The sequence below is a fragment of the Hemitrygon akajei genome, chromosome 6 (assembly GCF_048418815.1).
Source record: "Hemitrygon akajei chromosome 6, sHemAka1.3, whole genome shotgun sequence".
Taxonomy (NCBI): domain Eukaryota; kingdom Metazoa; phylum Chordata; class Chondrichthyes; order Myliobatiformes; family Dasyatidae; genus Hemitrygon; species Hemitrygon akajei.
In genome coordinates this window covers 14,915,372-14,943,340 of record NC_133129.1, presented here as the reverse complement: position 1 = coordinate 14,943,340, position 27,969 = coordinate 14,915,372, and the positions used below count along the sequence as shown (strand labels likewise).

The following is a 27,969-nucleotide window of genomic DNA, read 5'->3' as shown; positions in this document are numbered from 1 at the left end:
CATATCCTTTCTCACAGCTGCCCAACATTTCCTTCTACTGCAGCCTGTAATTCTCAGTCATTTGGCTCAACTTCATAATATACACTTAATAACAACTCTTTATGTCTGATATCCAAAAATAGCCAATTTTCCTTCAAAGTTCCCTGTCAAATTAAATCTTGAGTTAAAAAGTTATCTCCAACATGGAACAGTACAGCACAGCTACAAGCCTCTCGGCCCATGATATCTATGTCAAACATGATGCTGAATTAAAATAATTTATTTTATCTGAACATGATCCAAACTGAATTTTCATGTACCCTTCTAAAAATCTCTTGAATGTCAATAATCTGTTCTCTTCAACTTCTCTGGCAGTTCGCTCCAGGCACTTAACACAAAAACCTTGCCTTGCACCTCCCTTTTAAACTTAACCCCCTCATTAAACATTAAAGCAATAACCTTTTTGGAGACTGACAAGTGATCTGATAAAAGTTTATAAAACTGAGGAAATAGTAAAAGTAGGTAATCAGTCTTTCTTCCCCAAGGAAGAAATATCAAATACTGTAAGGCTTGAGCTTGAAGGTGAAATTGGGAAAGTTTAAAAGCAGATGTGTGGTGCAAGTTTGTTTCTTAAATGTAGATCAGTACGCAGATCAAAGACTATTAAGCCATAGGATCAGGCCTTACAGCCCACAATGTTGCACCAAACTAGATTAGTAATCAAATGGCTAGCTAATCTCTTCTGCCTACACACTATCCATATACTTCCACTTTTCTCGCATTCATGTGCCTATCTAAACATCTGTTAGAAGTTTCTAACGTATCTACCATTACCAACACCTCAGGCAGTGCATTCCAGGTAGATGTCTGGAAAGTGCAGCTGGAATGATTCTGGAAGCAGACACAATGGTGGCTTTTTAAAAGAGGCATTTAGACAGGTATGTGAACATGCATGGAATGGTGAGGTATCGATCACACGCAGAAGGGTTTAGGTCAGCACACACATCATGGGCCGAAGAGCCTGTTCCTGAGCTGTACTGTTCTATGTTCACTGAATTACCACAAATTCATCCACGGATTCACATTAAAAGTAGATAAAGAAAAATGGAAGTCTATGTGGGAAATTAGTTTGTCTGTGATGAAATAAAAAATGATGAATGTGAACATTTTCACAACAGTGATGGAAAAAATGTCCAAGATAAAACATTGGTTTTGTTTTATTGTTGTCACATGTACCAAATACAGTGAAAATCTTGTGCTGCACACTCTTCATACAATCAAATCATTACACTGTGCATTGAGTTAGAATGAAGTAAAATAATAACAATGTGGAAAAATGTGTAAAAGCTACTAAAAAGTGCAGTGCAGGTAAAGGTAGCTATCCAGATTGTCAAGCCAATATTCTATATTATCCTATAAATTATCTGTTCAAGTCTGGGATTCAAGCTGTTTTTGAGGCTGGCGGTAATGTCCAAGGATTTTCTATCTTCTGCCCAATACCTGGGGTGAGGGGGGTCTTTGATTACACTGGCTGCTTTACTGAAGGAGCACGGTTAGAGGGCAGGCTGGTTTTAGTATGTATAGTAAGTGCAATTCAACAAGAAATAAACGGAATAATGTTTAGAAGAGATTTATAAACAACAATGAGTAATATTACAGGGATTTTTTAAATTAATTATCCACAGCTGAGGAAAAGTAGTCAAGATCCATCAATTTCTGATCAAATAGATTTTGGAATTTGAGGAAAATCACAGTTGTCAATCAACGTAGAAAGAAGGATGGCAACACAGATAAATGAACTGTGGAACAGTACACAAGAATGAAAAGTAAATTGATTTTATTTTTAATTATGTCCCACAGAGACTCTTATTTTCTAGTTGTATGCAAATGTGTTTTATTTTTAATTTGTAGGAAGTGGATTGTAACAAGTCTCAAAGGCCCTCTTTAGTTTTCTAGTTAAGATATTTTGACATGGGCATAATAGATATAATCAAAATTGTAGAACCAATTTACAATTCAAAATAATTAAGAAAGGATAGAGATTACATAAGTAGATGAACAACTCAGTGGAAAGCAAAGATGGAGCTAAACACCAAGGTCTTTAACTATGTGGAAACAATCATCAGAAAGGAGTGCATCTATGGAAAAAAATTCAAGAAAACTGACTATACTTCCAAAGACATAACACATGAAGGAAAGGAAATATGCTACAATATTTTAAGTATTACTATGTGCAATTATGCAATGCCTGCAATGAGCTTAAACAAAGTACTGGCATTGTGGTCTTTTATGAACAGCTGCCAGTGGACTGATCCATAATGTACTCACATCTGACTTTGTCCCATATCCTTTAATGCTTTTAGTCAAATTAATTTGTGAAACAATCTACAATTCCCTTTTTAGTTTAATTCTCTCAGAGATGCCAGTCTTTGTAATGGAAAACATGGCTATGTGGTATTTCTTCACCCTGCAAGTAGTTTATGAGTAATTGTGGCCACAACATAAATCTTTGTAAGACAAAAGCCTTGACAATCAGTCAACCCACTAACCAGTCTATAAATTAAAGACTCAATCTCTTGCTGTTCAGTCAATTTCTTGGCCATGTAAATAATCTATATTTAATTTTGAGTATTTCAAACAAAAAGCGTCTTTGCAAGCAAACTTTCAGATATCTCCTAAAACTCAAATAAACATTTGTAATCCAGGTCTTCAAAAAATTAATTCTACCGGGTACAATTTGTTTGTCTTTTTAAAATTTAATCTATGCTTGCTTCTTAATTCTTTTAAAACTCAATATACAACATAACATTCTTAAATATATATTCAGAATGCTTAAATCATATTCAGAATTTTCCAAAGTGTAGCAATTACTGAAAAATCTGGAAAATCAGCATTCATTTTTATTAATTCCAGACCCAGTTGTTTTGGAGAGTGTGGTGAAAAAAATGTTTTTTTAAAATTTAAAGATACAGCACAGTAATAGGTTCTTCTAGCCCAACAACCCACATGACCAATTAACCTACTAACCCGTATGTGAGAGGGAACAGTAATATCTGGAGGAAACCCATTGAGTCACAGGAATAAAATACAATCTCCTTATAGACATCAAACGTTTGCAAGAATGCAGAACTCAAGAAGAATCAAAAAACTGACCAAAAGGTTATCGGAAATTCTTACCCCAGAGTGTCAAAGAGCACCAGATTCAGAGCTGAACCTTTCAAACAAATTAAGATGGAAAGGAAACACTTAAGTATTATTTCATCTGGTCCTGTGCTATGTGACTGCCAAAGTAACAATTATTATATAAATAACAAGACAATTTGTTTATTTAGCTCTGTCCTCAACAGATATTTGAAAGTGCAAATGATAGTAGAAGCATGGGTAATTAAGTTCTGTTCCACTAATAAAATATAATTTACTAAACTGTTTATAATTGCACAAATGGTTGGACATGAAATATTCCAAATGGGACATACATAATAGCAGAGTAAAAAGGGAAGATTGTGTCAGTCAAATTATGCCAGCATTAAAGTAAAAACTGAAATGTGAGTCTTCAGAGGCTGGTAATTATTGCTGGTCAGGAAATCAGCGGTGGGTGAAATGATGACCACAGGAGGCAGATGAAATACAGCTCTGCATGAACTGACGGGGGAAGACGAGAATAGACAAGCCTGGAATAAACAATCAGAAAGATTGTTTCATCTTCCTGATGCAATTGGGGCAGAAGATACAGCAACGATTTGAAAACTGGTGTAGGATCAAAAAATATCCCAGTTAAAGGCAAGAAGGTTCCTACAAAAGCTGTGAGATTTAGATCAAAACTTTAATAGCAATTTGCCTCAATGGTCTGATAGCCTGGTATAATGTATCAGACTTACGAATTATTTAATTACAGGTTAGAAAGGTGATTGGTGGGAATCAGATCTTGAAGAACAGGCATTAGTATAATAATCAACAGCTTGGTTTAATTGACTTGAAAGGGTGATTTGGAATTTGAAAATTCTCTTCTAGTAGAATACTCATTCAAACTCTTGGCTCATGTACAGATATAGATATCTTGGGCATTGTCCTCAAGTCCTTGGAGAATACAAGGCTGTTTGTTATAATCAGTGATGTTATCCTGTTCAATTACAATTAACCCAATCAATAACTGTCCTGCAGTTAGTTCTTCTCCTTCCATTTTGTGTACATTTGGAAGGGCAAATGGTCTACGGTTTAACATTGTGTTTTGGAGAAAATTTTACACTGAAGTCAATTTGACCTCCCAAACTTCCATAATAATCTCATGCAAAAGATCAGGAGCACTCCAAAGCCTAAATCAAGATTAATATATGGTTTCAATTAAAATAAAGATGCATGACTAGTGCTTTTATTTGTAATTTGAACTTTGCTGATGAGTTGGTTGCTCAAATTTTGAGAACACAAAAGAAAGTGTAAATTGAATTTTGTTTTGTCCATTCTATTCTGACTTTTAGCCGATTGTTGGTGGGAATGATCATTTGTTTGCTACAAAAGCATACTTTTTAAATGATTCCTGGGCAGTACATTATTCTTTTGAAGCTTCAGAGTCTAAGTCACATCTGGTTACCCATGACATCTGTTCAAGTATTAAAATACCATTCCCCCCCCAATTGAAATCATCACCACATTACCTTTCATCTCAGCTACCTTGCTATTTCAGAACCACCACGTTAAATATTATTCTAGATACTGGCCCCTAAATCAATAGTGCTAACATGGGAATTGATTTGACTTCATAACCTGCATGCTGCCCATCTTTTGAAATGTGATAGTAGCTGCTGAGATATTCAATGTTACCAAAAGAAATAAATCTGATAAAGAAATGTTCTCTAGTCAGTCGGTGCACATTGTAAAGGGAAAATAAAGGAGTTAAAAGGAGTTTACAGTGTAAGAAGCTTAATATTTAATACACCAGAGTAACTTTCCTTATAAATGACCATACTCAATTTAATTGCCAGGGAAGTGACTAAGCACAAATCTTTCTGAACAAAAAAAATTGTTTCTCCCAATTCCTCTCCTCCCAAAATAACTTAATCTTCACACATCAGTGATAAGCTGCAATGCAATCACAACAGAAGCCTTACTTACCCACAGTTCCAATGAGACAGAAACCAGTTTCCTCAAGTGTTTAGACATTACAAACAAATGATAGCAGTTTCAGCAGTTCATATTTACCTAGAGGTACAGCACAGTAACAGACCCTTCTGGCCCAACGAACTCACACTGTACAACTGCATCCATATGACCAATTAACCTAATGACCTATACGTCGTCTTTGGAATGTGGGAGGAAACTGAAGTCACTCAGTTACCGACGGAACAAACTCCTTACAGACAGCAGCAGGAATGAACCTGGTTCGCTAGTGCTGTTAAATTATATACTTAAGAGAAGTGCATATACAACCCTGCTGCCCACTAGGTGACACATTTCTTAAAACCATACTATATGCTCTTCAAAGGAAGTATTAATACATGAGTTCAGCATTGTTGCACTGGGAACAAAGAAAGCTTATGTACTAAAGTAATTTATGATTGGTTTCACCATGTAGGAGAGTTGAGCAAGAAGATGTGATATTGTTGAAACTATGAGCTCTGCCATTTCCCTTTGGGCTACAAGCATATTGTTTAAACACAATATTTCATCATTGAAAAGGCCAAACAAAACGAACTATAGTAGGGCACTAGGTATTTGTCTGAAATACAATTCATTCTAGTTTGAACTGGGCAACAGCACTGGCTGGGAGTCAATTCTCCTATCTAATCTCAAATGCAGCAGTAGAGAATTTAAGCTAACATTGTCATTCTTTCTGAAATGTTAATCTTCTCCGAGACATTCTACTTAGTCACTATTCAGTGCAGGCAGTGGAAATCATGAACCCTCAAACTTTAAAATGCATCAAAATCAACACCTCACAAATACTTAACATATCCATCAGAAAGGCAGCACTAATCAGTTCCAGTAAACTGAATTAGTAGTGCCTCTTGTAAAATACTTCAGAACTTTCAGATGAGCAAGCTGACAGAAGATAAATGCATTTGCTAAATATGAAGGGTTCCCTTCCTGGAAGACATATGTTAATCAAACTTGACAAATGTACACAATAGTAACAAAATAATTTTATTTTTGCTTATATCAACAATCTTATGGGTATCTGTAAAAAATAACATTCTATACTGAACGGGAGTGTATGGTTTTTTTAAAATTTACCTTTCAACTGTTTCACAGAAGAGAACAATGACTTCCTGCTGTACATAATACTCTTTAGGAGATTTCACAGGTACCATGGCAGACACATAACTGAAAGAGAAGCCATAATAATGTGTATTTTTTTATATTAATTTGCAAAAAAGAGCTGACATTGATTCAAGAAAAATACAGCTGAGAAGGGTATGATATTTTTCTTCCTTTTATTCAACACCATTATATATTTTTAAGTAAATTTAACTCCTCCTTCAATCAAGTCCACTATCAAGAGAACCTTCATCTACTGACACACACAAAATGCTGGTGGAAGATGCTGCCTGGCCTGCTGCATTCCACCAGCATTTTGTGTGTGTTGCTTGAATTTCCAGCATCTGCAGATTTCCTCACGTTTGTGCTTCATCTACTGATATATCTTAACTTAAGCCTCTTATTTGCAACAAAGTATCATTGCTTTGGAGCATTTGACTCATGTTACACATCAGACTCAATTTTTTTTATATCTTTCAGCCTTTCATGGACAAGAATGTTCTGGGTTATTTTGATTCCAATTCCCTCAAAATAGTACCGGTAGCTATAATCTCATCTCAATGTTATACCCAATCTGAAAGCCACTGTTCTCCCATCTTCTACAGTAAAACCCATAAACTAGAAACAACCTGAAGACTTCAACAGATAAGTTTTTTTTTTAGAATGGTCGTTCTATTCAGACCAGTACAGAACACCACCATTCTGGTACCATGACTTCATACTTCCAAATTCTAAACTCCGATCTCAACAGCAGATTGCCTTTGTTGGAGCCCTTTATCTAACATTCACAGAACAGTAACACTTCCATCCCCTGGCAAATTTTGACAGGGCTTTAAAGAACGGCAGAAGGAAAAATGAGGGGTGAAGATAAAATTGAGGGATGCGAAGACATTCCATTTGATGAAGCTGAGGACATTCTGACTGAATTCATTCTTGCAAAGATAGAAAATGTAATGGCATTAATGAGTTTTCCCTAACATCATGAGCATATTGAGAGATGTGGCATATTAATTTCCAACACATGCCCGTGATAATAAACCTGATTCTGATTATACTAAGGCATTTGACGCTTTAAGGAAGGACAAACAAACTGGATTCTGGTTGGTTGGTTGGGGCAAGAACATGGTTGCAAATAAAGGTAACATTGATGCAAGAGAAAGAACTGATGGATTCCCCAGAAAAACACGGATCGATATTGGAGGAACAAAATATAGCAAGTGACAGAAGAAATCAGGTTTACAACTCCAAGAACCCAACAGTAACAATGCAAGAGATTTAAACAAAGTGTAACCCCAAAGTCACAAAGTGCAGCAAAGGTACACAGTTTCTGTAGCAAAACACTGAGTCAGGCAGGATCTGTGGAGGCTTGGGGATAGTTGATATAAACAGGTAAAGACCCTGCATCAAAACTGAGAACGTGGGTGGGGAGGGGGGACAGTCCACATCAAGAGGTGAGGGGTTAGGGCAAGGCAGCAACTGGCAAGTGATAGGTGGACGCAGGTGAGACAGGACTGATGGACAGATGGAGCCAGGTGGGGGAAGAAGTTTGTCATTATTACTAATAATACCTATAATACTAATTCCACATTAATATGTCAGGTATATCAATTAGATATGTTGGAATACAAATCTGGTTCTCTGGCTTGTTAATCCTAGAGACTGCTTCTCCATTGGGGTCCATTACAGAAAAAGAGAGCTTAATTTCAGTATAAGGTACACTTCATCTTCAGAATTCTCTACCACAGGAAGCCCTGGAGACCAAATAATGGACCTTGTACAAACCAGAGACAAAAAAGATTTTGACCATGGAGAACAGAAAGCGACGTTTAGCTGAGGCCAAGGTCAGATCAGTCATGATCTGACTGAATGGTGAGCACTAGCTGAAGAAGCCATACTGTAGTACTCATGTTCCCGCACCCTTGAGCTGTGTTCAGGGTGCAAGTTTTGAAGATTCTTATTCAGCCAGGGCAATTGCCAGGAGTTTTGGGGTCATGTATAGGCCAGACAAAGGTAGCAGATTAGTGGATCAGAAAGATGTTTATTTAAAATAGCAATCCAGAAACATGGCTACCATCAGTCTTTCTTTTAAAAAAAATCAGAAGGATTTTAAAATCCCTCAATTAGTCATATGAGAGCTGAAATCATTGTTTTTAATGTCCCAGGCCTTTGGGTCTCAATAAAATGAACCAATGTTGCCTTTTTACCCCAAAAGTTTATTATAAAACCTTAACATATAGAGCAGGTGGCATTCATTTCTGCAGAGGTCTGCTTCTACAGATTTTAATGTACTTCCATACCCTTCTGGTTTCATTTCACTTGCTTAAATTGATACTTAAGTTCTGACAGAATCGACAAGGATCAAATCTCTTGCAATAAAAATCATTTCAATCTAAAGCTCTATTATCCTATAATCATACTAGTTAAAACTTGGAGGATAAAAATCGGAGGATAAAAATCGAAGGATATAGATATATTCAGAACATCTTGCCTGAATTAGTCAAGCAAGAGTGATAACTAGATCAATTTCAAGTGCTCATATTAACCATCATCTGCTGACCTTGAGATTTTTAGAAATATGATTAATGTCCATGTATATGGCTTCCTTTAACAAATTTTTAAAAAATAAATCAAACAACTGGGTTTCATCAACAAGCTTAATAGCTTATCTACTGAGTCAACTGATGAAGGTGGTAGGTAGGACTTGTGGGTTGCATTGTGTCAGTTATCTTCACACAATTGGAACCAAATTGGTGATTGCTGCCTGAGCAACTGGCAATCCCAAGGGAAAATTTGGATGGTGGAGGTTCAAAAGAAAGCAGTGAGATCTATATCTTGGTATCATAAGACTCCCTTATTCCTCATCAGTTAAAGACTTGCCAATATTCACGGTCAAGTTTCTATAGAAAGCTGAGACACACAGAGTAAAGAAGAAAGCCATTCAGCCCGATTTATTGGTGCATGCTTTTTGATAAGAGACCCTCCAATAACTAAACATCTTTCCCATCTTAAAACATTTCTTGGCTTTTCATCAACAGATCCAAGGTTTCTGTGCCAATTAGTCTTTATACTAAAGCATTTAATGTAACAATTTACTTGTTTGAAGACCCACTCAGAGCAATAAATTAAAATTAGTGTTTTGTCAATAATTTCTTCAAGAAAATAGGCTTTCAAAGCCTCCCTAATTCAGTAGATATATACATTTATCGTAAATTTGCTATTGCAATGAAAGCTTTCCTTCCCAGCCTTCTTGCTAAAACTATTGCAGACATAATTTTAGTGTTGTTTTTGAAACACTGGAAACAGCACACAGTATTCAAACTTTAGCCAATTATTGCCTCGGTAGGTCAAGCAACAGAACACAAAAGCACCGAAACAGGCCTTTCAGCCCATCTAGTCCATGCTGAACTATTTACCTGCTAGGTGGTATCCATTTCATTCATCTACTACCCTCCTTTTACAGTCACAATGTTTACCTTCAATATATTTTAATCACACATTTGAACTCTCTTTATTCATTGACATCCTTTAGCATTATTAAAACACATGTTTTTTCCCACAATATTTTTCAACCATCTCTCAATTTCCTAAACCTTTCTCAAGTCCTCTTATTTTGCGGCTCTGCATTACTATTTTGCAAAGCTCCCACTTTTGTGTCAGTAATGTTGTCTACTAACTTAAATGTCTATAGATTCAATCACTAAGAACAAATACTTCAGGTACTACTTACTCGGGAAAACCAAAATCACTTAACCAGTATTTCAGTTGTAAGTACTGTATTGTGCACCTTCATCCAGAGGAACATTGTTTCATTTGGCAGTATATACATATATAGTTGAATGACAATAAACTAAGCTAGAACTTGAAAAGCTACATTTAAGACAACTTGCCTTATAAGTATGAAAACCTGCTCAAAATTTGACATGGAAAGAAATGGGATAGAACATAAGAGCATTCTGATAACAGTGCATGCATCAAGATTTACCATAGTTCAAATTCTGCAAACAAGCCATCAAATTGTTTGAGGGATTCCTTCATTTTGTCAGTATAGGCATTCAAGTCTCTCAGGCACTGGTCACGGATAACATTTCGTACTTCTTCTAGGCTGCGGGTTAAATCTTTGGCCAAAGGTCGCATTGCCATGCTCTCTATTTCACGGTTCATGATAATTGAACCAGCAGCTAAACACTGGATTTAAAAGAAATGAACAGTAGAAATATTAAAATTAATCCTCAAATTTAAAACAAATCACTAAGTAATGACTGAATTGTTTTCTGCAGTTTCTTTAAGATGACCCTATATGTGTGTCATCCAATCAGGATAGTGGAACTAGGTGAAGGTTCGAGAGAATGCTGGGGGAGTGGTTTTGTGAGGGACAATAAGGTTAGTCAAGGTCTTTGCCTGGGGAAATGAGGAGAGAAGCTAGAGATAACCAGCTATAAGATTCAATCTGGTAGGAATGCGCAATTCAATGGAACCCAAGGCGCAGAAGTCTACCAAGGATCAGTGAATATGTTTTTTGGAAGATTTGAGCTCCAACCTGTACACATTTGACTGTTTAATTATAATAGGCCCTTTTAGTTTTTTTTATTTCTTTACTAACTCGTTGGTTAAGTTAACAATCATAAATATACTTTTTAATTGTTTGCAGTGTGTGATTTGTTATTTCATGCCGACGGGCAATTGCATGGGGCAGTAAATCACACAGTATTCACACAAACTGGGGTTTGGGTGGGCTAGACATCCCAATCTCAAGATTTGGCAGAACCAGTCATATACACCCTAGACGTACGGAGCCCAAGGATGGCGGTTTCCTCGCCACGGAGTCCAGTGGCTGTTAGTGAGGGGCTCACACACCATTTCTAGAGACGCCCAATAAAAAGAGGGTCTCATATACTTAACTGATTCAAGCTAATATAGCTTCAAGGGACTGTAGGGCAGAGAAACTGGAAACAATACGAGATGGCAAATGCACTTGCAAATTAGAAGAATCTTTTTCAGTTGCAATTTACCCCATTTGGGAGATTACTGAATTAAGCAAATGAAGCATAATTAAATGATGAAGTTATTTCTTGAATAATGCACTTTTGTGCACATGAACCAAAACTAATATGCCGACAGTTTACTGAGGTTCTGAGAGAAGAAAACATCAAACACAGCTTACCTCAGCTCCAAACCAAAGCTGTCCTCCCAGATTATCATGCCGTATTTCCTCTGGAAACTTCACACAGAAATCCCTATTTGCTCGTTCATTTGGAATGCATTCCTGCATGATCTGGTTTATTATATTTAACACATTATCCTAATTAATAAAAAGAGAAAGAATTCAGGGAATTCAAACTGGTTTAAGGTAGACCATTAAGAAATCTGCTGAATGAGACCAATATTACAAATTCTGACACGATCATATTAGTCTGTCCTGATCTTAAAATATAATGTAGTATGTTTGGCTGAGGTTAAAAAGGTCACGAGAAAAATACAATGCTGTCACTTAAAATTTCAAAGCAATAATTCTGTACAAGAGGTTGTTTAGAATACATTTGAAATACTTCTACAGGTTGTGATGTCAAGTTTGTAGAAGCAGAAATTTACAACACAGCAGGCAACTCAGCCAATTGTGTCCTTGCTAGACCAAAAGTAAACCTGTAGATCAATTCAGAAATAGGAGATTCTGCAAACGCTGTAAATCGAGACACATACACACACAAAATGCTGGTCAAGTCAGGTAGCAGCTACGGAAAGGAATTCAGAGACAGTGTTTCAGGCCGAAACCCTTCATCAGGACAATTCATACAAGTCACGTTGGTCAATTACATTTCCAGTTATTGCTTTTTGTTAACATACGAGTCTTCACGTGGCAATTTCATATTTTACTCAGTACCCAAGGGTGTTTATGCCTCCGCAACTCTTCAGGAAACACTCCACATCCCACTACTCATTTGGTTCCACAGTTAGGAGTTTCAGATGTGATTCAGCTAACAGCCTTTTATACTGTTGAAACTTCTGATTGCAAGCCACAGAACACCTACATTCCTCTCCAGCTTTGCCACCACTGAACACCTTGTAGCAGTTTTGGGTCAAGGTTTACCAAAATCACAAGCAATATATCAACAGCACACACGTGCGAACCAGTTAACCAGTGATTCTGGAGTCACAAAGCTACACTGGCTGGAACATCCCTGGGTGTTCAGTGAACAAGGCAGATTTTCATGTTATCACAGATAATGTAAACAGTAGTCTGCCAAGTATCTACCAGTGTTAGCAAAGGTATTAAAGCTAGTCTTACTTGCCCTCCTGTTCCTTAAGCTCTGCAATTTTCTTCCTTTTGAAGAACTTAACAAAAGGAAGAAGATAGTTCTTTGGTCAAACATATTCAGCACACCCTATTTGTAGACACTAAAAATGTGAAGTTAAAGATAGACAATGTTTGAAATACTCAGCAGGTCAGGTAGCAGTTGTAGACAGAGAAACCAAACTTTTAAACCCTAGGTTGTGAATCCCGGGATGAATCTCATTTACTTATAACACAAGAGACAGCTATTCAACTACGCTCTTTTAAGACACTCAATCCCATTCTTTCACAGATTCATGAACTGGGAGAAATTGAATGATAAGCAGTACTGATTGAAAGGAACAGCTTCTTCCCCTCCATAAGATTTCTGAAAGGACAATGAACCCATGAACACTACTTCACTATTTCTGTTTGTTTTTTTACACCGCTTGTTTGATTTTTAAAAAATATTTCTTATGATTTGCAGTATACTTTACGTTTTGCACTATACTGCTGCCACAAAACCACAAATTTTACAACTTATGTCAGTGATAGTAAACCTGGTTCTGAGAAAGGTAGTGAAGAATCGATTTGAATTGACTTTATTACTTACATTCTTCATACACGAGGAGTAAAAATCTTTACTTTACATCTTTGGCTAAATGTGCAATTTATAGTAATTAATAATAAATACTATGTAAGATATAACATAGAAATACAATTGCATCAGCATGAATTCAGCAGTCTGATGGCCTGGTGGAAGAAGCTGTCCCGAAGCCTATTGACCCTGGCTTTTATGCTGCGGTACCACTTCCCGGATGGTAGCAGCTGGAACAGTTTGTGGTTGGGTGACTTGGGTCCTCAATGATCTTTCAGGCCCTGTTTACACATCTGTCTTTGCAAATGTCCTGAATAGTGGGAAGTTCACATCTACAGATGCACTGGGCTGTCTGCACCACTCCCATACCAGGCAATGATGCAGCCAGTCAGGATGCTCTCAATTGTGACCCTGTAGAGAGTTCTTAGGATTTGTGCGCCTACTCCAAACTACTTCAACCATCTGGTGTAAGAGGCACTGTTGTGCCTTTTTCACCACACAGCCAGAGTGTACAGACCATGTGAGATCCTCGGTGAAGTTTATGCTGAGGAACTTAAAGCTGTTTACCCTTTCAACCCCAGATCCATTGATGTCAATAGGGGCTAGCTGCTCTCCATTCCTCCTGTAGTCCACAACCAGCTCCATTATTTTTGCGACATTGAGGGAGAGGTTATTTTCTTGACACCACTGTGTCAGGATAATGACTTCTTCTCTGTAGGCTGCCTCACTATTATTTGAGATTAGGTCAATCAGTGTAGTGTCATCAGCAAATTTAATTAGCAGATTGGAGCTGTGGGTGGCATCATGGGTACACTGAGAATAAAGGAGGGGGCTTAGTGCACAGCCCTGGGGGGCACCTGTGTTGAGGGTCAGAGGGGCAGAAGTGAGGGAACCCACTCTTATCATTTGCCAGCGATCTAACTAAAGACATATTTGGAGGTGTAAAAAAAAGATTAATGTAATCAGGAATACTAGAAGGAGAGGAAACGAATGAATGCAGGAAATAGGAGAAACTCAAGAAATGTTGAAATCTGATACTATCAAATGCATTATTGAATCCTGAGGGCTATGATAACCAAAGCTGGCCAATGCAGTACTGTTCCTTAGCATTGTTTAAACAGTGCAGGAAACAAAGGCAGAGAGGCTAGAGAGGGAGTGAGCAAGAATCAACTTCATGAACCTTTGGTGAAGTCATATTTGGCATACTGAATGCAATTCTGATAATCATCGTCATAGAAAGATGCGAGCGGTGCAGAAGGATGCTGCCTGTATTGGAGAGTATTGCCGACAAGGAGAGGTTGGGCAAACTTGGATAATATTTGCTGGACATAGAGATCAAGAGGGGAAACTTGATAGAACCACATAAAATTATGAGAGGCAGAGACATTGCCATTCTCTGAGGGAGAAATGTCTAATAATAGAGGGTATAACTTTAAATGCCCAGAGAGAGAATAGTTTAAAGGATATTTACAAGGCAAATTATTGTTTTGTTTACACAGAGTAGCAGGTGCTTGGAATTTACTGAGGGGAGGTGGGGAAGCAGATACAAAAGGCATTTAGTCAGGTACATGAACAGGGATATAGAGCAACGAGGGTAGATGGAACAAGTTTACTTTGGCTTCACAGTCAGTCACAGACATTGTAGATCAAAAGGCCTATTCCCATGCTGTATTCTATATTCAAAGTGAAGACTCTTGTTATTCCACTAGGATACCCCTAGAGGTCCTGCAAAGTTACTGTCAATGATTTTTTGCTTCAAGGTACACAATGCCTCAAGGTAAATTCAAAGATCAAGTAAATCACAACATCTGTAAGGAATGTTTGCAGACATGGATGTGAAGGGAGGATTGACAAAGACAGGATGTTATCATCTTTTGTGATTGCCTGGGGAAATGTGCTGTGATAAGAGAAATGGAGAGGGCAGAGGTTAAAAGGCACATGGGGAAAATGTGGACAGCAGCATTGCAGAAGAAAGCTGTTACTTCTGAATACAAAACAGAGAGAAAGATACTGAAATACATCATGGAAATATTAGAAATTACTACAGGTAATCCAATTAAGAGGATAGCAAAGTGAGAAATCCCACTTTACCAGTGACAAAAGTGCAGGAAATTGAAAACTTTAATTTCAGAACTTAGTTGACAACAACATATTATAAACAGTGCAAAATGTGTCAGAGTGATAGCAGGAGGACAGGATAACAGATATTTGCAAGTTTCAAATAAACGCTTTTGATATCTTACATACCACTTGGTATTGCACAACAACACAGAAGCAATGAAACACACCTTCAGACAGAGGTGTGGGCGTCCGTACTCTGACTTGAAACCCAGTGATTGAAAATGATTTATCAACCAAACACCTGCAAACGGTCTTTTTAAATACTTAAGATGCTGTTTATTTCAACACATTAATCTGTAAGCAACAGACATAACACCCACTTGAGTTTATATTATGATGGTAGCACAGTGGTTGAATTTGCAATCAGTAAAGATAAGCAAAAATACTTATTCCGCAAATACCCATCACTGAAGGCAAATCTGATACAACTTTGTGAAAAAATACTGTTCATATATGCTGGTTAAAAAAGTTAAAAATTTCACCTTCCAACGGCATGACAAAGCATGGCTCTTCAATTACTTTTTTTTCTTATACCTATGCTCCCTGATATGACCCATTATCAAGAAGAAGTAGGCCTTTTCTATATTCTATATAGGCTCCTTGTAATACTTTACAAAGCAATCAACTTTTCCTTCAGCATTTCCTTTCAAATAAAAAAGCCAACCTACCCAGCTTCCTCTGCAGCTATAATTTTCCATTCCTCACATCTTGTCTGCACCTTTCTACTAAAATGGTCATCAAACTGTGCCATAAGCTGTGATCTAACTGCTCTTTACATTGCTAGCATAACCTACTTGCTTAGTCATTCTCTGCTTTGACATAAAATAAAGCATTTAATATCTTTTTCTCACCAACTTATAGTTTCCATTATTGTTAAGGATCTGTGAACTTATGCTGAGGTCCCTATATGCTTCTTAATATTCTTCTATTTAAATCCTAGTCTTATTGTACCTCCTGAAATAAATTACCTCATTGTCTGGATTAAGTTCACTGGACCCCCTTTGAAATATGTATAGGTATACTCAAAATTTGTAGGATAATGATGCTAACTTTAATTACTGCCCCACTCTATGTAAATTTTGACTAATGATTATTTTTAATAAAAACAAATGAACAACTAAAGTAGACTTCATATTGCACCTCTATCCATTGGAGAAGCTTCCACATGCAGTATAATGTATTGGGTCATAATTTGAAAAGAAATTAGTAATATGATTCAAAACCAAATTTATTGATTGGGCAAAAAACTCCATCTGCTTCTTTTAACAACTTCATCAAGTTACAGAAACTTGGCAAAAACTCAAATTATGATCTTATGTACCACATTATTATGTTATATGCAAGGCCACAGAAACATTTTCAAACCATGTCACTTTCAATAATTGTATTGCCAATAGTTCAGTTGCCTCTGAAAATTTAGAGAAGGTTTAATCAATAAAAACACAAAATTTAGACTAAGACGAGCATAGAACAAAGTTTTCCATCTGTTTCAAAGATATGTAGCTGAATCACAGAGAGAAGCTATGCTGTGGAGATATCAATGATTGAAAATGGAACAGAGTCCACAAGGCACCTGCAAAAATAAGTACAACACATCTGATAATTTTCATACCTGATTATTAATTGTAATTGCAACCCTTGATCACTCAAGTAATAGCTAGAATTATTCTCTGATACAAAGAACTGAAAGCTATTTATTCAAACAAATTTACTTGGGGATAGCTGACAAAATTAGTATCAGAAACAGGTTTAATATCACTTGCATATGCCATGAAATTTATTGTTTTGTGGCAACAGTACAGTGCAATACGTAAAGAAAAAATATATATTACATATATACACATGTACATACATATACATATATACACACATATACATACTTCATATAAACACACACACAAAAAAAAAAGTTTAAGTAATATATACAGGCTCATTGTCCATTCAGAAATCTGTTGGCAGAGGGGAAAAGCTGTTCCTGAAATGTTGAATGTATGTCTTTAGAGTCCTGTTCCTCCTCCCTCATAGTTGCAATGAGAAGAGGGCAAGTCTTGGGTAGACAACCAGCTGTACAATTTCAAAGGACGTCATTCCTTGATCAAACCGTTCGGTTCAGTTCGGTTTTATATTTAAATGATGATCTTCATTTAGTTGGTGTCACATTATGTACCTTTCATTGTTTTCATAGTTTCAGGGTAGTGGGTGTCCACCTGCTCAGAAGCCCTGTTCCATTTTGGCAAGAGCACCTGTAGTATCCAGTTCTGAGATCAAGTATCAAAGCAACCACAAGACTTGAAAAACAACAGTGAAGGTCATAAGATTACAAATAACAAACAGCTTGATCAGTAACATACTTCAAGCAATTACCTGACAAGATCGGAACTGGTTGACCAGCAGCGTACACCGTTGTGGATCCTTGCGTCCATCTAAGTTATCCAGTTCAGCTGCAACCTGATTTAGTTCTTCATCTGCGTAGTAGAACTGTGCAAGCAACTGGGGGTCTGATCGCTAAGATTTCAAACAAAATTCACAGTTAGATGACAATGTCAGTGGACCAGAAGTGAGAACATTAAAACAACATTTTGTTCAAGTATATTTAACCTACATCAAAATTATTAACACTCCTTGGTTGCAGTGAGCCAAAAACCTCTGCTTACAGAACAATTGGGCTGTAATTCATGTTGCAACAAGAACATCTTCCTAACCATGTTTTATAAGCAAAAAGCAAGTTTGACTGAAGACTTCCATTTAAAACTTGGATACTGATATGGCTAACCTAGCACAAAACTAAATCTAGAACTACTGTATACAGACCTAATTTGTATTTGCATATTGTGCTGTATTTAATATTTCAGTAATATTTGACTAATGATGTAAATATATTGTTTCAATGAGCTTTCTTTGTTTACTTAATTATGGGTTATATACAAGTACATGAATGACATACATCATTATGCCACTATGTCATATTTGAGCACCTCACTAAAAAACAGAAAAAGGAACTAAGTAGGCAAGTATCCTGGTGTTTTCTTTTGATTAGTTCTTGGAGTTACAAAACATAACATGTGCTTACAGAACTTCGACAAGGACAGTCCCAAACTTGTTTCTCGGAGGATCAGTGTTGGCAGGGGATGAGCAACCTTATCTCTGAAAAATCCAATGGTACAGAAACACCAAAAGAAGTTCCAGAAATTTCATCCCCGGGAGAAATGGGCTACACCTGGAGACAATGTGTTCAGAGCACTCTCACCAGCTGCTGTCGACTGCCTATGCCCCAGTAGGGGTGATGGGCTTAAGAAGGATGTGCTTAAAGGCAAACTTCCAAACCATCATGAACAACTTCTATGAATTATCAGAGGATGGACATGCATCCAGGATTTAGAACGAGCCATCAGGAAGTCATGATGGTGTGCAGCTATGTTACCACGAAACAGATGCACAATGTTCCTCCATGCTGCACACTTACTTGTGCAGCTAGATAAATAAAGTTAAACTGTTGTTCATTTCTAATTAGTGTATGTTACATGGCTGATATGACAAGCTCATTCTTCAAAACTCTAATTAAATAAATTAATTGTATACACATAGCAAACCAATAAATTAGCATCAACTTTAAGAAAGCATGAGAATTATAGACCACAAAAACAAATTTCTTTATCTGAGCCAATTATTTTTGTAATCCTTTAATTGACTCTGAACATGTATAACTGGGCCTTAAAACAAAGCTAACACAGAGATTCTGCAGATGCTGGAAATCTACTTCAACTACTGCACAGAGTCTTGCTATCTTCAGAAGTTTTCTGATGACTCCGTCATAGTTGGATGCATCAGCAAGGGAGAGGAGGCTGAGTACATGGCTACGGTGGGAAACTTTGTCACATGGTGTGAGCAGAATCATCTGCAGCTTAATGTGAAAAAGACTAAGGAACTGGTGGGTGGACCGGAGGGGGGCTAAAGCACCAGTGACCCGTTTCCATCCAAGGAGTCAGTGTGGACATGGTGGAGGATTACAAATACCTGGGGATACGAATTGACAATAAACTGGACTCATCAAAGAACACTGAGGCTGTCTACAAAAAGGGTCAGAACCATCTCTATTTGCTGAGGAGACTGAGGTCCTTTAACATCTGCCAGATGATGCTGAGGATGTTCTACAAGTCTGTGGTGGCCAGTGCTATCATGTTTGCTGTTGTGTGCTGGGGCAGCAGGCTGAGGGTATCAAACACCAACAGAATCAACAAACTCATTCGTAAGGCCAGTGATGTTGTGGGGGTGAAACTAGACTCTCTGATGGTAGTGTTGGAAAAGAGGATGCTGTCCAAGTTGCATGCCATCTTGGACAATGTCTCCCATCCACTCCATAATGTACTGGTTAGGCACAGGAGTACATTCAGCCAGAGACTCATTCCACCGAGATGCAACACTGAGCGTCATAGGAGGTCATTCCTGCCTGTGCCCATCAAACTTTACAACTCCTCCCTCGGTGTGTCAGATACCCTGAGCCAATAGGCTGGTCCTGGACTTATTTCCACTTGTCTTAATTTACTTATTATTATTATTTAATTATTTATGGTTTTATATTGCTATATCTCTACACTATTCTTGGTTGGTGCAACTGTAACGAAACCCAATTTCCCTTGGGATCAAAAAAGTATGTCTGTCTGTCTGTCTAGAGTAACACACACAAAATGCTGATGGAACTCAGCAGGTCAGGCAACGTCTATGGAGTGGAACAAACAGCTGATATTTTGGGCTAAGACCCTTCATTAGGACTGGGAAGGAAAGGGAAAGAGGTCAGAATAAGAAGGTAGGAGAGGAAAAGGAGCCAAACTGATGAGTGACAAGTAGAGCCAGTTGAGGGAGAAGCCGGCTTGGTGGGGGAGGGGTGAAGAAAGAAGCTGGGAGGTGATAGGTGGAAGAGGTAAAGGGCTGAAGGAGGAGAGTGGACAATGGGAAATAGGAAAGGAGGAGGGGAACCAGAGGGAGGTGAGGGTTGGTGAAACTCAGTAAGCTACACCTCAACTCTGCTGGCTTCAGACTTTGATTATCATATCATGCAATACACACAGAATGCTGGAGGAAATCAGCAGACCAGGCAGCATGCATGGAAATGAAAAAACACTTCGGACTGAGACCCTGAGACTCTTCTTCAGGACTGAAAAAGCAGGAAAGACACCAGAATGAAAAGGTTGTGGGGGGTGGGGGGGGCATAGCTGGAAGGTGAAAGCTAAGACCAAATGGGTTGGAAAGATAAACCAGAATTTTCTGAATGGAAGGAGAAATCAATATTCATGTCATCAGGTTAGAGGCTACCCAGATATGATACAAGGTGTTGCTCCTCCACCTTCAGAGAGTGGGCTCATCTTGGCACAAGGAGGCTGTGGACCAATATGTCAGAACAGTAATAGAATTAAAATGTTTGGCCACCAGGAAGTACCACTTTTGGCAGATGGAGCAGAAGAGGTCAATTAAGCAGTCCCCCAATTTACGACAGGTTTTACCAATGCAGAGGAGGCCACTTCAAGAGCACTGGACACAATGGATGACCCCACCAGATTCGCAGGTGAAGTGTTGCCTCACTTGGAAGGACTGCTGGGGCCCTGAATGGAGCTGAAGGAGGCGGTGAAGGGGCAGGTGTAGCACTCTGGCAAGTTGTAGCACTAAATGCCGGGAGGGAAATTAGTATGGTGGGACGGATGGAAAAGGGAATCGTGGAGGGAGCAATCCTTGCAGAAAGTGGAGGTGGGGGGGGGGGGGGAGGTAGGAGGTACCATGATACAATTCCAATTTTTTTCCCCCAAAGATTCAAGAAAATCAGCTTTATTCTTAGCTACATCAAGTGCTTAGACATGGCTCGGGCTTTATAAAAACACCTGCAAACCAGCAAAGGATATTTTCCATTCAATGCATCTGATAAATTAGAGACATGCTTGGAATGGCTTGTTCATTTATGAGGAATGACAGTCCTTGATTGATAAGATTTGTCGGGTGTAGGGTGATTATCTATTATACCATCAAAATAGTTATAAGTAACCATTCTCATTCTTTTAAATGTGCTTAAGACTACAAGTAAAATCTATACCTTGTGCTTCAGACAATGTTATTTTTATTCTTGAAGTACAAATGGATTTTGTGTCAGACTCTTGAATCAGTGTAATACTAAAGATGGCTTCAAGCACTTAAAAAGAGTAATAGCATTTATCATTAAAAATCACACTAACCCCCTCCCAAGAATACTCTGAAGCAATATTAAAGAAAAAAAATACACACCAGATTTTTGCTCTACGCATTCTCCAGAAATATTCTCAAGGTTTAAACTCAAAAGCATTGGCTTGCTAAGATTTCTGTTTTCCAAATGCAATACTAATTTCTAGCCAGAGTTTAAGAATTCTTGGGGAACAGAATTGAATGAGATTAAGTTTGAGGCCCTCCACTGCTTGGGGTCGTCCATGGATGGTGCATCCTACCTATACGCATGTCAAAGCGGTACGATATGGTGAGCAAGCTGTTGCCTATGCAGCAGGCTACCCCCCTCCACAGAACTGATGAATTTAAAGGAATGGTAGAGACTGTTACAGTTTGGCACCAGTGGCATCGCAGGAACTTCCATGCAGCACTAAACTCAATGTAGGACTGCCTTAAGAACTCTAGCTCCAGATTTTTTCTCTTGGGGTTTACTCCCAAAGCCTTTCCCGTGAGTGGGTTTAGTCACAAGGCAGCAGAGGTTTGAGATCAGAGATTTTCTTCTCCAAGATGAGCTGCCAACCATGACTGACGAGCCTCATTGCCCAAAGAGACTGGTGTAAAGGTGCCAGTAACCCACCAAACCTTCTCCTGTCGGTAGAAACTGTTCCACTTGGCTTAGAAGCTAAGCCACATGTGAAGCCCAGAAGACGCTGTTGTCCAAAGTAATCTGAGAACCACATCTTTAGGAGCATTCAATAGCAACTGGGAGCTTATTCCCACTACCAACATTCCTCCCTCCCCACCCAGCTACGACAACCTTAAGGAACAGAGAGGTTAAGACCACAGTAAGGAAAATAGCCCAAAAAGGCAAGTAATGGAAAAAGTTGACAAGTAATGCAGTTGATATGTGCACAACAAACAGACTCATAGAACACTGCTGCACAAAAACAGGCCTTACGGAACATCTAATCCGTGCCGAACCATTTATCTGCCCAGTCCCATTGACCTCTACCTGGAACATAACCCTCCATACTCCTCCCATCTTTGTACTGTTACATACCCCATGGGTATCTTGTGACTGTCTTATGACCATGATGTAATTGAGTATCTTTGTGAGCATGATGTAACGGTCTTATGATGTAATTTTCCCGCCAGTGTGAGGTCACGTGATGACATGTTCTTAACAGGCATATAACAGGAAACCCCTGTTGACACGCATTGTTTAATTCGTCAGTTACTTCGTTATGCTGCATATTTGTCTCATGACGCAGTATCGTTTTAAAGTGGAGTTTTACTTTCTATTGTAGGGTACAGAATCATTGTGCCGGCAGTTTCGCCAATTTCTGCCAGTTTTGTTTGATGTACCTTTGATTTAATTTTAAAATCTAAGTATTGGAGAGTGAAGACTTTACTGAAGTACGGGAACCCGAAGGAACGAGTAAATCTGGTGTCATTCGGCAGTTTAATACAGGATCGACCTTATTGAATCTTCTTTCAAGAATAATGGCCTGCATCTGAGATAGCCTCTGCAAGAGCAGGAAGGTTTGGTGCAGTGTCTATACTCCAGAATAAAAAGGTCAGTTCCTTTAAACCATTTTTATTTCCTTCGTCGTGAATTCTTTGGACAAGGCATCTCTCAGCTGGGATCAGCAGATTCATCATTTGCTTCGGAGAAATTGTTGCAGTAAAGTCTCTCCTTACTGTCTGTATAAATCACTTGGACTTTTGAATTTACCACTTTAACACTGTGTCACATTTACCACTTTAAGACTGTGTTCGAATTTACCACTTTAAGAACTGTTCCAGAGTTGCCGTATAGCAGTTAACTTCCAGTTAAGTTAGTCATTTGAATACTTTTCATTTTTGTTGAGCAGAGTTTAATAAATATTTATGTTTGTATATAAAAACCTGACTCAATTCTATATTCATTGTTGCCAGACTCGTAACAGTACTTAATTCAAATTGATCTTAAATGTTGAAAGCGACTCCATATCCAGCACTTGCACTGGCAGCTCATTCCACATTCTCATCACCCTCTGAAGAAGCTCCCCTTAAACTTTTCACCTTTTGTCCTTAACCCAGGAACTCTAGTCATAGTCTCACCCAACCTCATTGCCTGCTTATATTTACCCTATCTATACCAACCCTAATTTTGTACATCTCTATCAAATCTCCTCTCAATCTTATATGTTCCAAGGAATAAAGTCCAAACCTACTCAATCTTTCCCTGTAACTCAGGTCATTAAATCCCAACAAAAACCTTGTAAATTAAGCCTCACCAACACCTCATACAATTTCAACATTGCATCCCAACTCCTGTACTCAGTACATTGATCTATGAAGGACAACGTGCCAAAAGCTTTCTTTACAGCCCTATCTACCAGTGACACTTTCAATGAATTATGGATCTGTATTCCCAGATCCTTCTGCTCTAACCCACTCCTCAGCGCCCAACCACTCACCATACAAGACCTACCCTGGTTGGTCCTCCCAAAGTGCAGCACATCACACTTGCCTGTATTAAATTCCATCTGCCATTTCTCAGCTATTTTTCCAGCTGGTCCATTTCCCGCTGGAAGCTTTGATCGTCTTCTTTGCTGTCCACTACACCTCTAATCTTGGTGTCATCTGCAAATTTGCTGGTCTAGTTTATCACATTATCCAGATTGTTGATACAGATGACAAACCACAATGGGCCCACCATTGATCCCTGCAGCACATCACAGGTCACGAGCCTCCAGTCAGAGAGGCAACCATCTATAATCCTCTCTGGCTTGTTCTACAAAGCCAGTGTCCAATCCAATTTACTACCTCATCTGGAACGCCGAGCTGATGAACCTTCCTAACCAACCTTTCATGTGGTACCTTCTCCAAGGCCTTGCTGAAATTCACTGCCTTGCCTTAATCAACTTTCCTGGTAACTTCCTTGAAAATCTCCAAAGACTGGAGAATTGGAGAACTCCTGAAGACTACCTACCACGCACAAAGCCATGCTGGCATCCTTAATCAGTTCATGTCCTATGGGACTAAAGGGCAAATGAGAGCAAAGATTAGACCAAACAAAGAAATACAACTTTGAGAGTAGAGGAACAATGACATTTGGCCACCTGCATAATTGTTTAAAAATAGTAAAGTCTGAATCCTAGATTTTACTATGGGTGCAAAAGCAAAATAAACCTTCATTAAACATTTTCCAGACTAATTTATTTCCACTGATATTCACAGAAAGATATGATACAAGCTAATTTATATCCTTCATGACTCTGGAAAACTTGTGTCTCTGTGCATTTCAAATGTCATTAGTTGACCTCATCAATGTTTTTGCATTTTGTCTATTGGCACTGCATTTTCCCTGCAATGTATCCTGGACTGATTTCTTTTCATGTCTATTATGTAATAACTCTATGTATGTCATGTCAGTCTGAACAGCAAACAAAAACTTTTCATGGTATCTCAGTATATATAACAATGATAAGGCAATACTTCTTTTAAATCAAAAATCAGACAAGACCACAGCTACCTTCAATCTGTTCTTTTAAACAGACTCATGAACAAGGCCTAATGTCATTTCTGTGCCAATTAGCCAAGGTAATTCAGAAACTTGAGAATTCGAGTTTCTCAAACTTATTTCATGTAGTGCCATTGTTGCTATAAGGATAATTTTAATTGGAAACTTGAGCTCAATAGCCTATCACCTCAGTTTGTCAGACTTCCACATTAATCTCTGAAAACAGGTGGAAGCATAGTTGAACTTGGTCATGAAAATGCCCATAACTCTCAGACCGACTTACTGATGGTTTCTAGGCCCATGTGAATTGAAAGCAGAATTGACTGCTGGCTTTGTGTTAGGTGACAGTCAATAGTGATGGCAATATTTTCAAATCTGTACAATCATAGAAATGGGAAATTTGAATGTTTCACTATCATTGCAAATTTTACCTACAGCTCTCAAAATAAAACAGAATTCCAGTTATTGTTGTGAGATCAATTGCAGACTCACCTCATCTTGATCAATAAACAAAAAAATCACTCAAATTAACGTTCACCATACTTAAAAGCAATAGGATTATTTAAAAGGCTAGCATATTGACAGTCGAACAAGACATTGAAGAAATTTTCAAATGAAACAATTTTACTATCAGTAGTTTTGGAGATCATTTGGGTGCCTCAACTCTTAAGTTTACTTCATGTAGTGTAATTTTTGCTAAACAGACAGTTTCAATTGGAAACAGAGTCCAATAAGCCTATCACCTCAGTTTGTCTGACTTCCACATTACACAGAAGCTCCAAACTGTTCAAATTTTGGAATTATAACCACGGACGAGCTGCACACACGTTGCTAATGAAAACTCAGCCAGAAAACTCAGACTAAGATGAGCTTGGCTGAGAATTATGACATTCTAGAATGTGCTGATCAAGCCAGACTGCTCTGCCACATGCTTTGAACAAATGGCACCTCACTATAAAATAACAGCCAATGCTACACTCCAACCCACTCCAAAGAAAGAACTTAATCTGCTTGTACAGTTATTGACATTAAATACAGAAAATTAGGGCTTTTAACACTGATGTGTCCACCAAGAACATGAACTCAGGAGACAATTCTGAATACAGCATAATATGGTTGTTGCCTTCAAATTATTAGCTTGTTTCTTAAAATTTCATACTTTGATCATCTTCTCTGAGATTTATCTTCCTTTGCCTGACCATTCATAGAACTGATTTCACTATCTACCTGTATCTTCAAAATTAGTGGTTCCTTCTGTAATGTTTGGATTTCGCCATGTATTCTGACACTGACACTTCATGAATAAGACAGTTAGGAGTGAGAGGAAGAAAACTTCCTTCATTCAGAGACGGAATTCTCTATCACAAAAGCTTGCTGAGGCCAAGTCATAAAAACTATTTAAGACACTGATTTCTGCACAAAATATACATTGAGGTATATGGGAGAAAACAAGAAAATGGAATGGAGATAACCAATCATTCTGAATAACAGGGTGTGCTCAAAGAGCAAAGTGACCTACTACTAAAGTGCTCCTCTCACTATTTTATTAAAATAATTGTTAGCACTAAAATGCATCAAGTAGTGTTTGAAAAGACTTGGAGTAAAAACAGAGACATAACAACAACAACAAAAGAAGAAAATAAACCTGCAGGGCTATGATAGATGAAGCTGCACTGGTAATGAAGCAATGGGAAATAGTCTGATAAGTAGTTCACTAGACAAGACAGCATTAAAGACACTGCAGAGAAAATAATGAGGATATCTGTCTATGCTTTGAAGGTTGGATGACAGAAGTATGAAAATGGCAGAGCGTTATCTTAAGTCAATCAGAATCAGGTTTAAAATCACCGGCATTTGTCATGAAATTTGTTGACTTTGAAGTACAATGCAATACATTCCAATAGAGAAAACTGAATTAAAGTGAATTTATATTAAATAGTTAAATTAAATAAGTAGTGCAAAATAGAAATAAAAAGTAAGGTAGTGTTCATGGGTTAAATGCCTATTTAGATATTTGATGGCAATGTTCCTGAGACATTGAGTGTGTGCCTTCAGGCTTCTGCATCTCCTTCCTAATGGGAATAATGAGATCAAGGCATGTCCTGGGTGATGAGGGTCCTTAATAATAGATGCCACCTCTTTGAGGGATTGCTCCTCAAAGATGTCTTAGATACTGTGCAGGCTAGTGCTTATAATGGAGCTAACTGAGTTTACAAGTCTCTGCAGCTTACTTTGATTCTGTTCAGTAGCCTCCCCCCACCCATAATAGACAGTGATACAACCAGTTAGAATGCTCTCCACAGTACCTCTAGAAATTTATCAGTGTTTTTTGGAGATATACCGAATCTTCTCAAACTCCTAATGAAATATAGCTGCTGTCATGCCATCTTTGTAGCTGCATCGATATGTTGGTTCCAGGTTAGATCCTCAGAGATATGGACACAGGAATTTGAAATTGCTCGCTCTTTCCACTTCTGATCCTTCGAGGACTGGTGTGTGCTCCCCCATCTTAACCTTTCTGAAGTCCACAATTAGCTCTTTAGCCCTGCTGACAATGAGTGCAAGGTTGTGCTACAACACCACTAAACTAGCTAATAAATCTCACTCCTGTATGCCCTCAAAAGAAACAAACCAAATAAGTAAGGGTAGTGAAGCCCTATTTTGGAACTATTCACTTCTATCTAAGAAATCATGACCAGAACTTACACAAGCATAACGAGAATTTCAACACGAGCTGCAGTGCAAAAATACCATGGTTACAAGGCCCAAAACAAGTACAATGGGTTGATAAGGACGTGGTTTGAAATTCAGTTTAGGGGCTCTCAAAGTCAAACGATGCATTGCACTATATGCTTAGATGTATATGTGATAAATAAATGGATCTGAATAAATGAATCTGAAGTCTGTCAAGGTCTGGCTGATCGCACATGCAATGGGGAGGGCAGTGGGGGTAAAGGGCAGAAAAAAATCTGACTACAAACATTCCAATGGGAATTTAACAAAATACCTTTGTAGAAGAGACCCTATAAGTATAACATGTTTCTCATAAATTTTAATATT

At 38.1% G+C, this 27,969-nt stretch overlaps 1 protein-coding gene across 4 annotated transcripts in view; it reads right to left on the bottom strand.

The window, feature by feature from the left end:
- The window catches only part of zfyve28 (zinc finger, FYVE domain containing 28), a 177,379-nt gene that overhangs the window by 98,350 nt on the left and 51,060 nt on the right, over positions 1–27,969 (bottom strand). For 3 of the 4 annotated variants that reach the window (XM_073047944.1, XM_073047945.1, XM_073047947.1), the window contains exons 2-5: positions 17,583–17,723; positions 11,393–11,530; positions 10,214–10,416; positions 6,208–6,297 (exon numbers count right to left, since the gene is read on the bottom strand). In XM_073047944.1, the coding sequence (XP_072904045.1) occupies positions 6,208–6,297; positions 10,214–10,416; positions 11,393–11,530; positions 17,583–17,723 (572 nt within the window). The remainder of the gene's footprint in view (positions 1–6,207; positions 6,298–10,213; positions 10,417–11,392; positions 11,531–17,582; positions 17,724–27,969) is intronic. The other variant, XM_073047946.1, reaches the window with a different exon arrangement.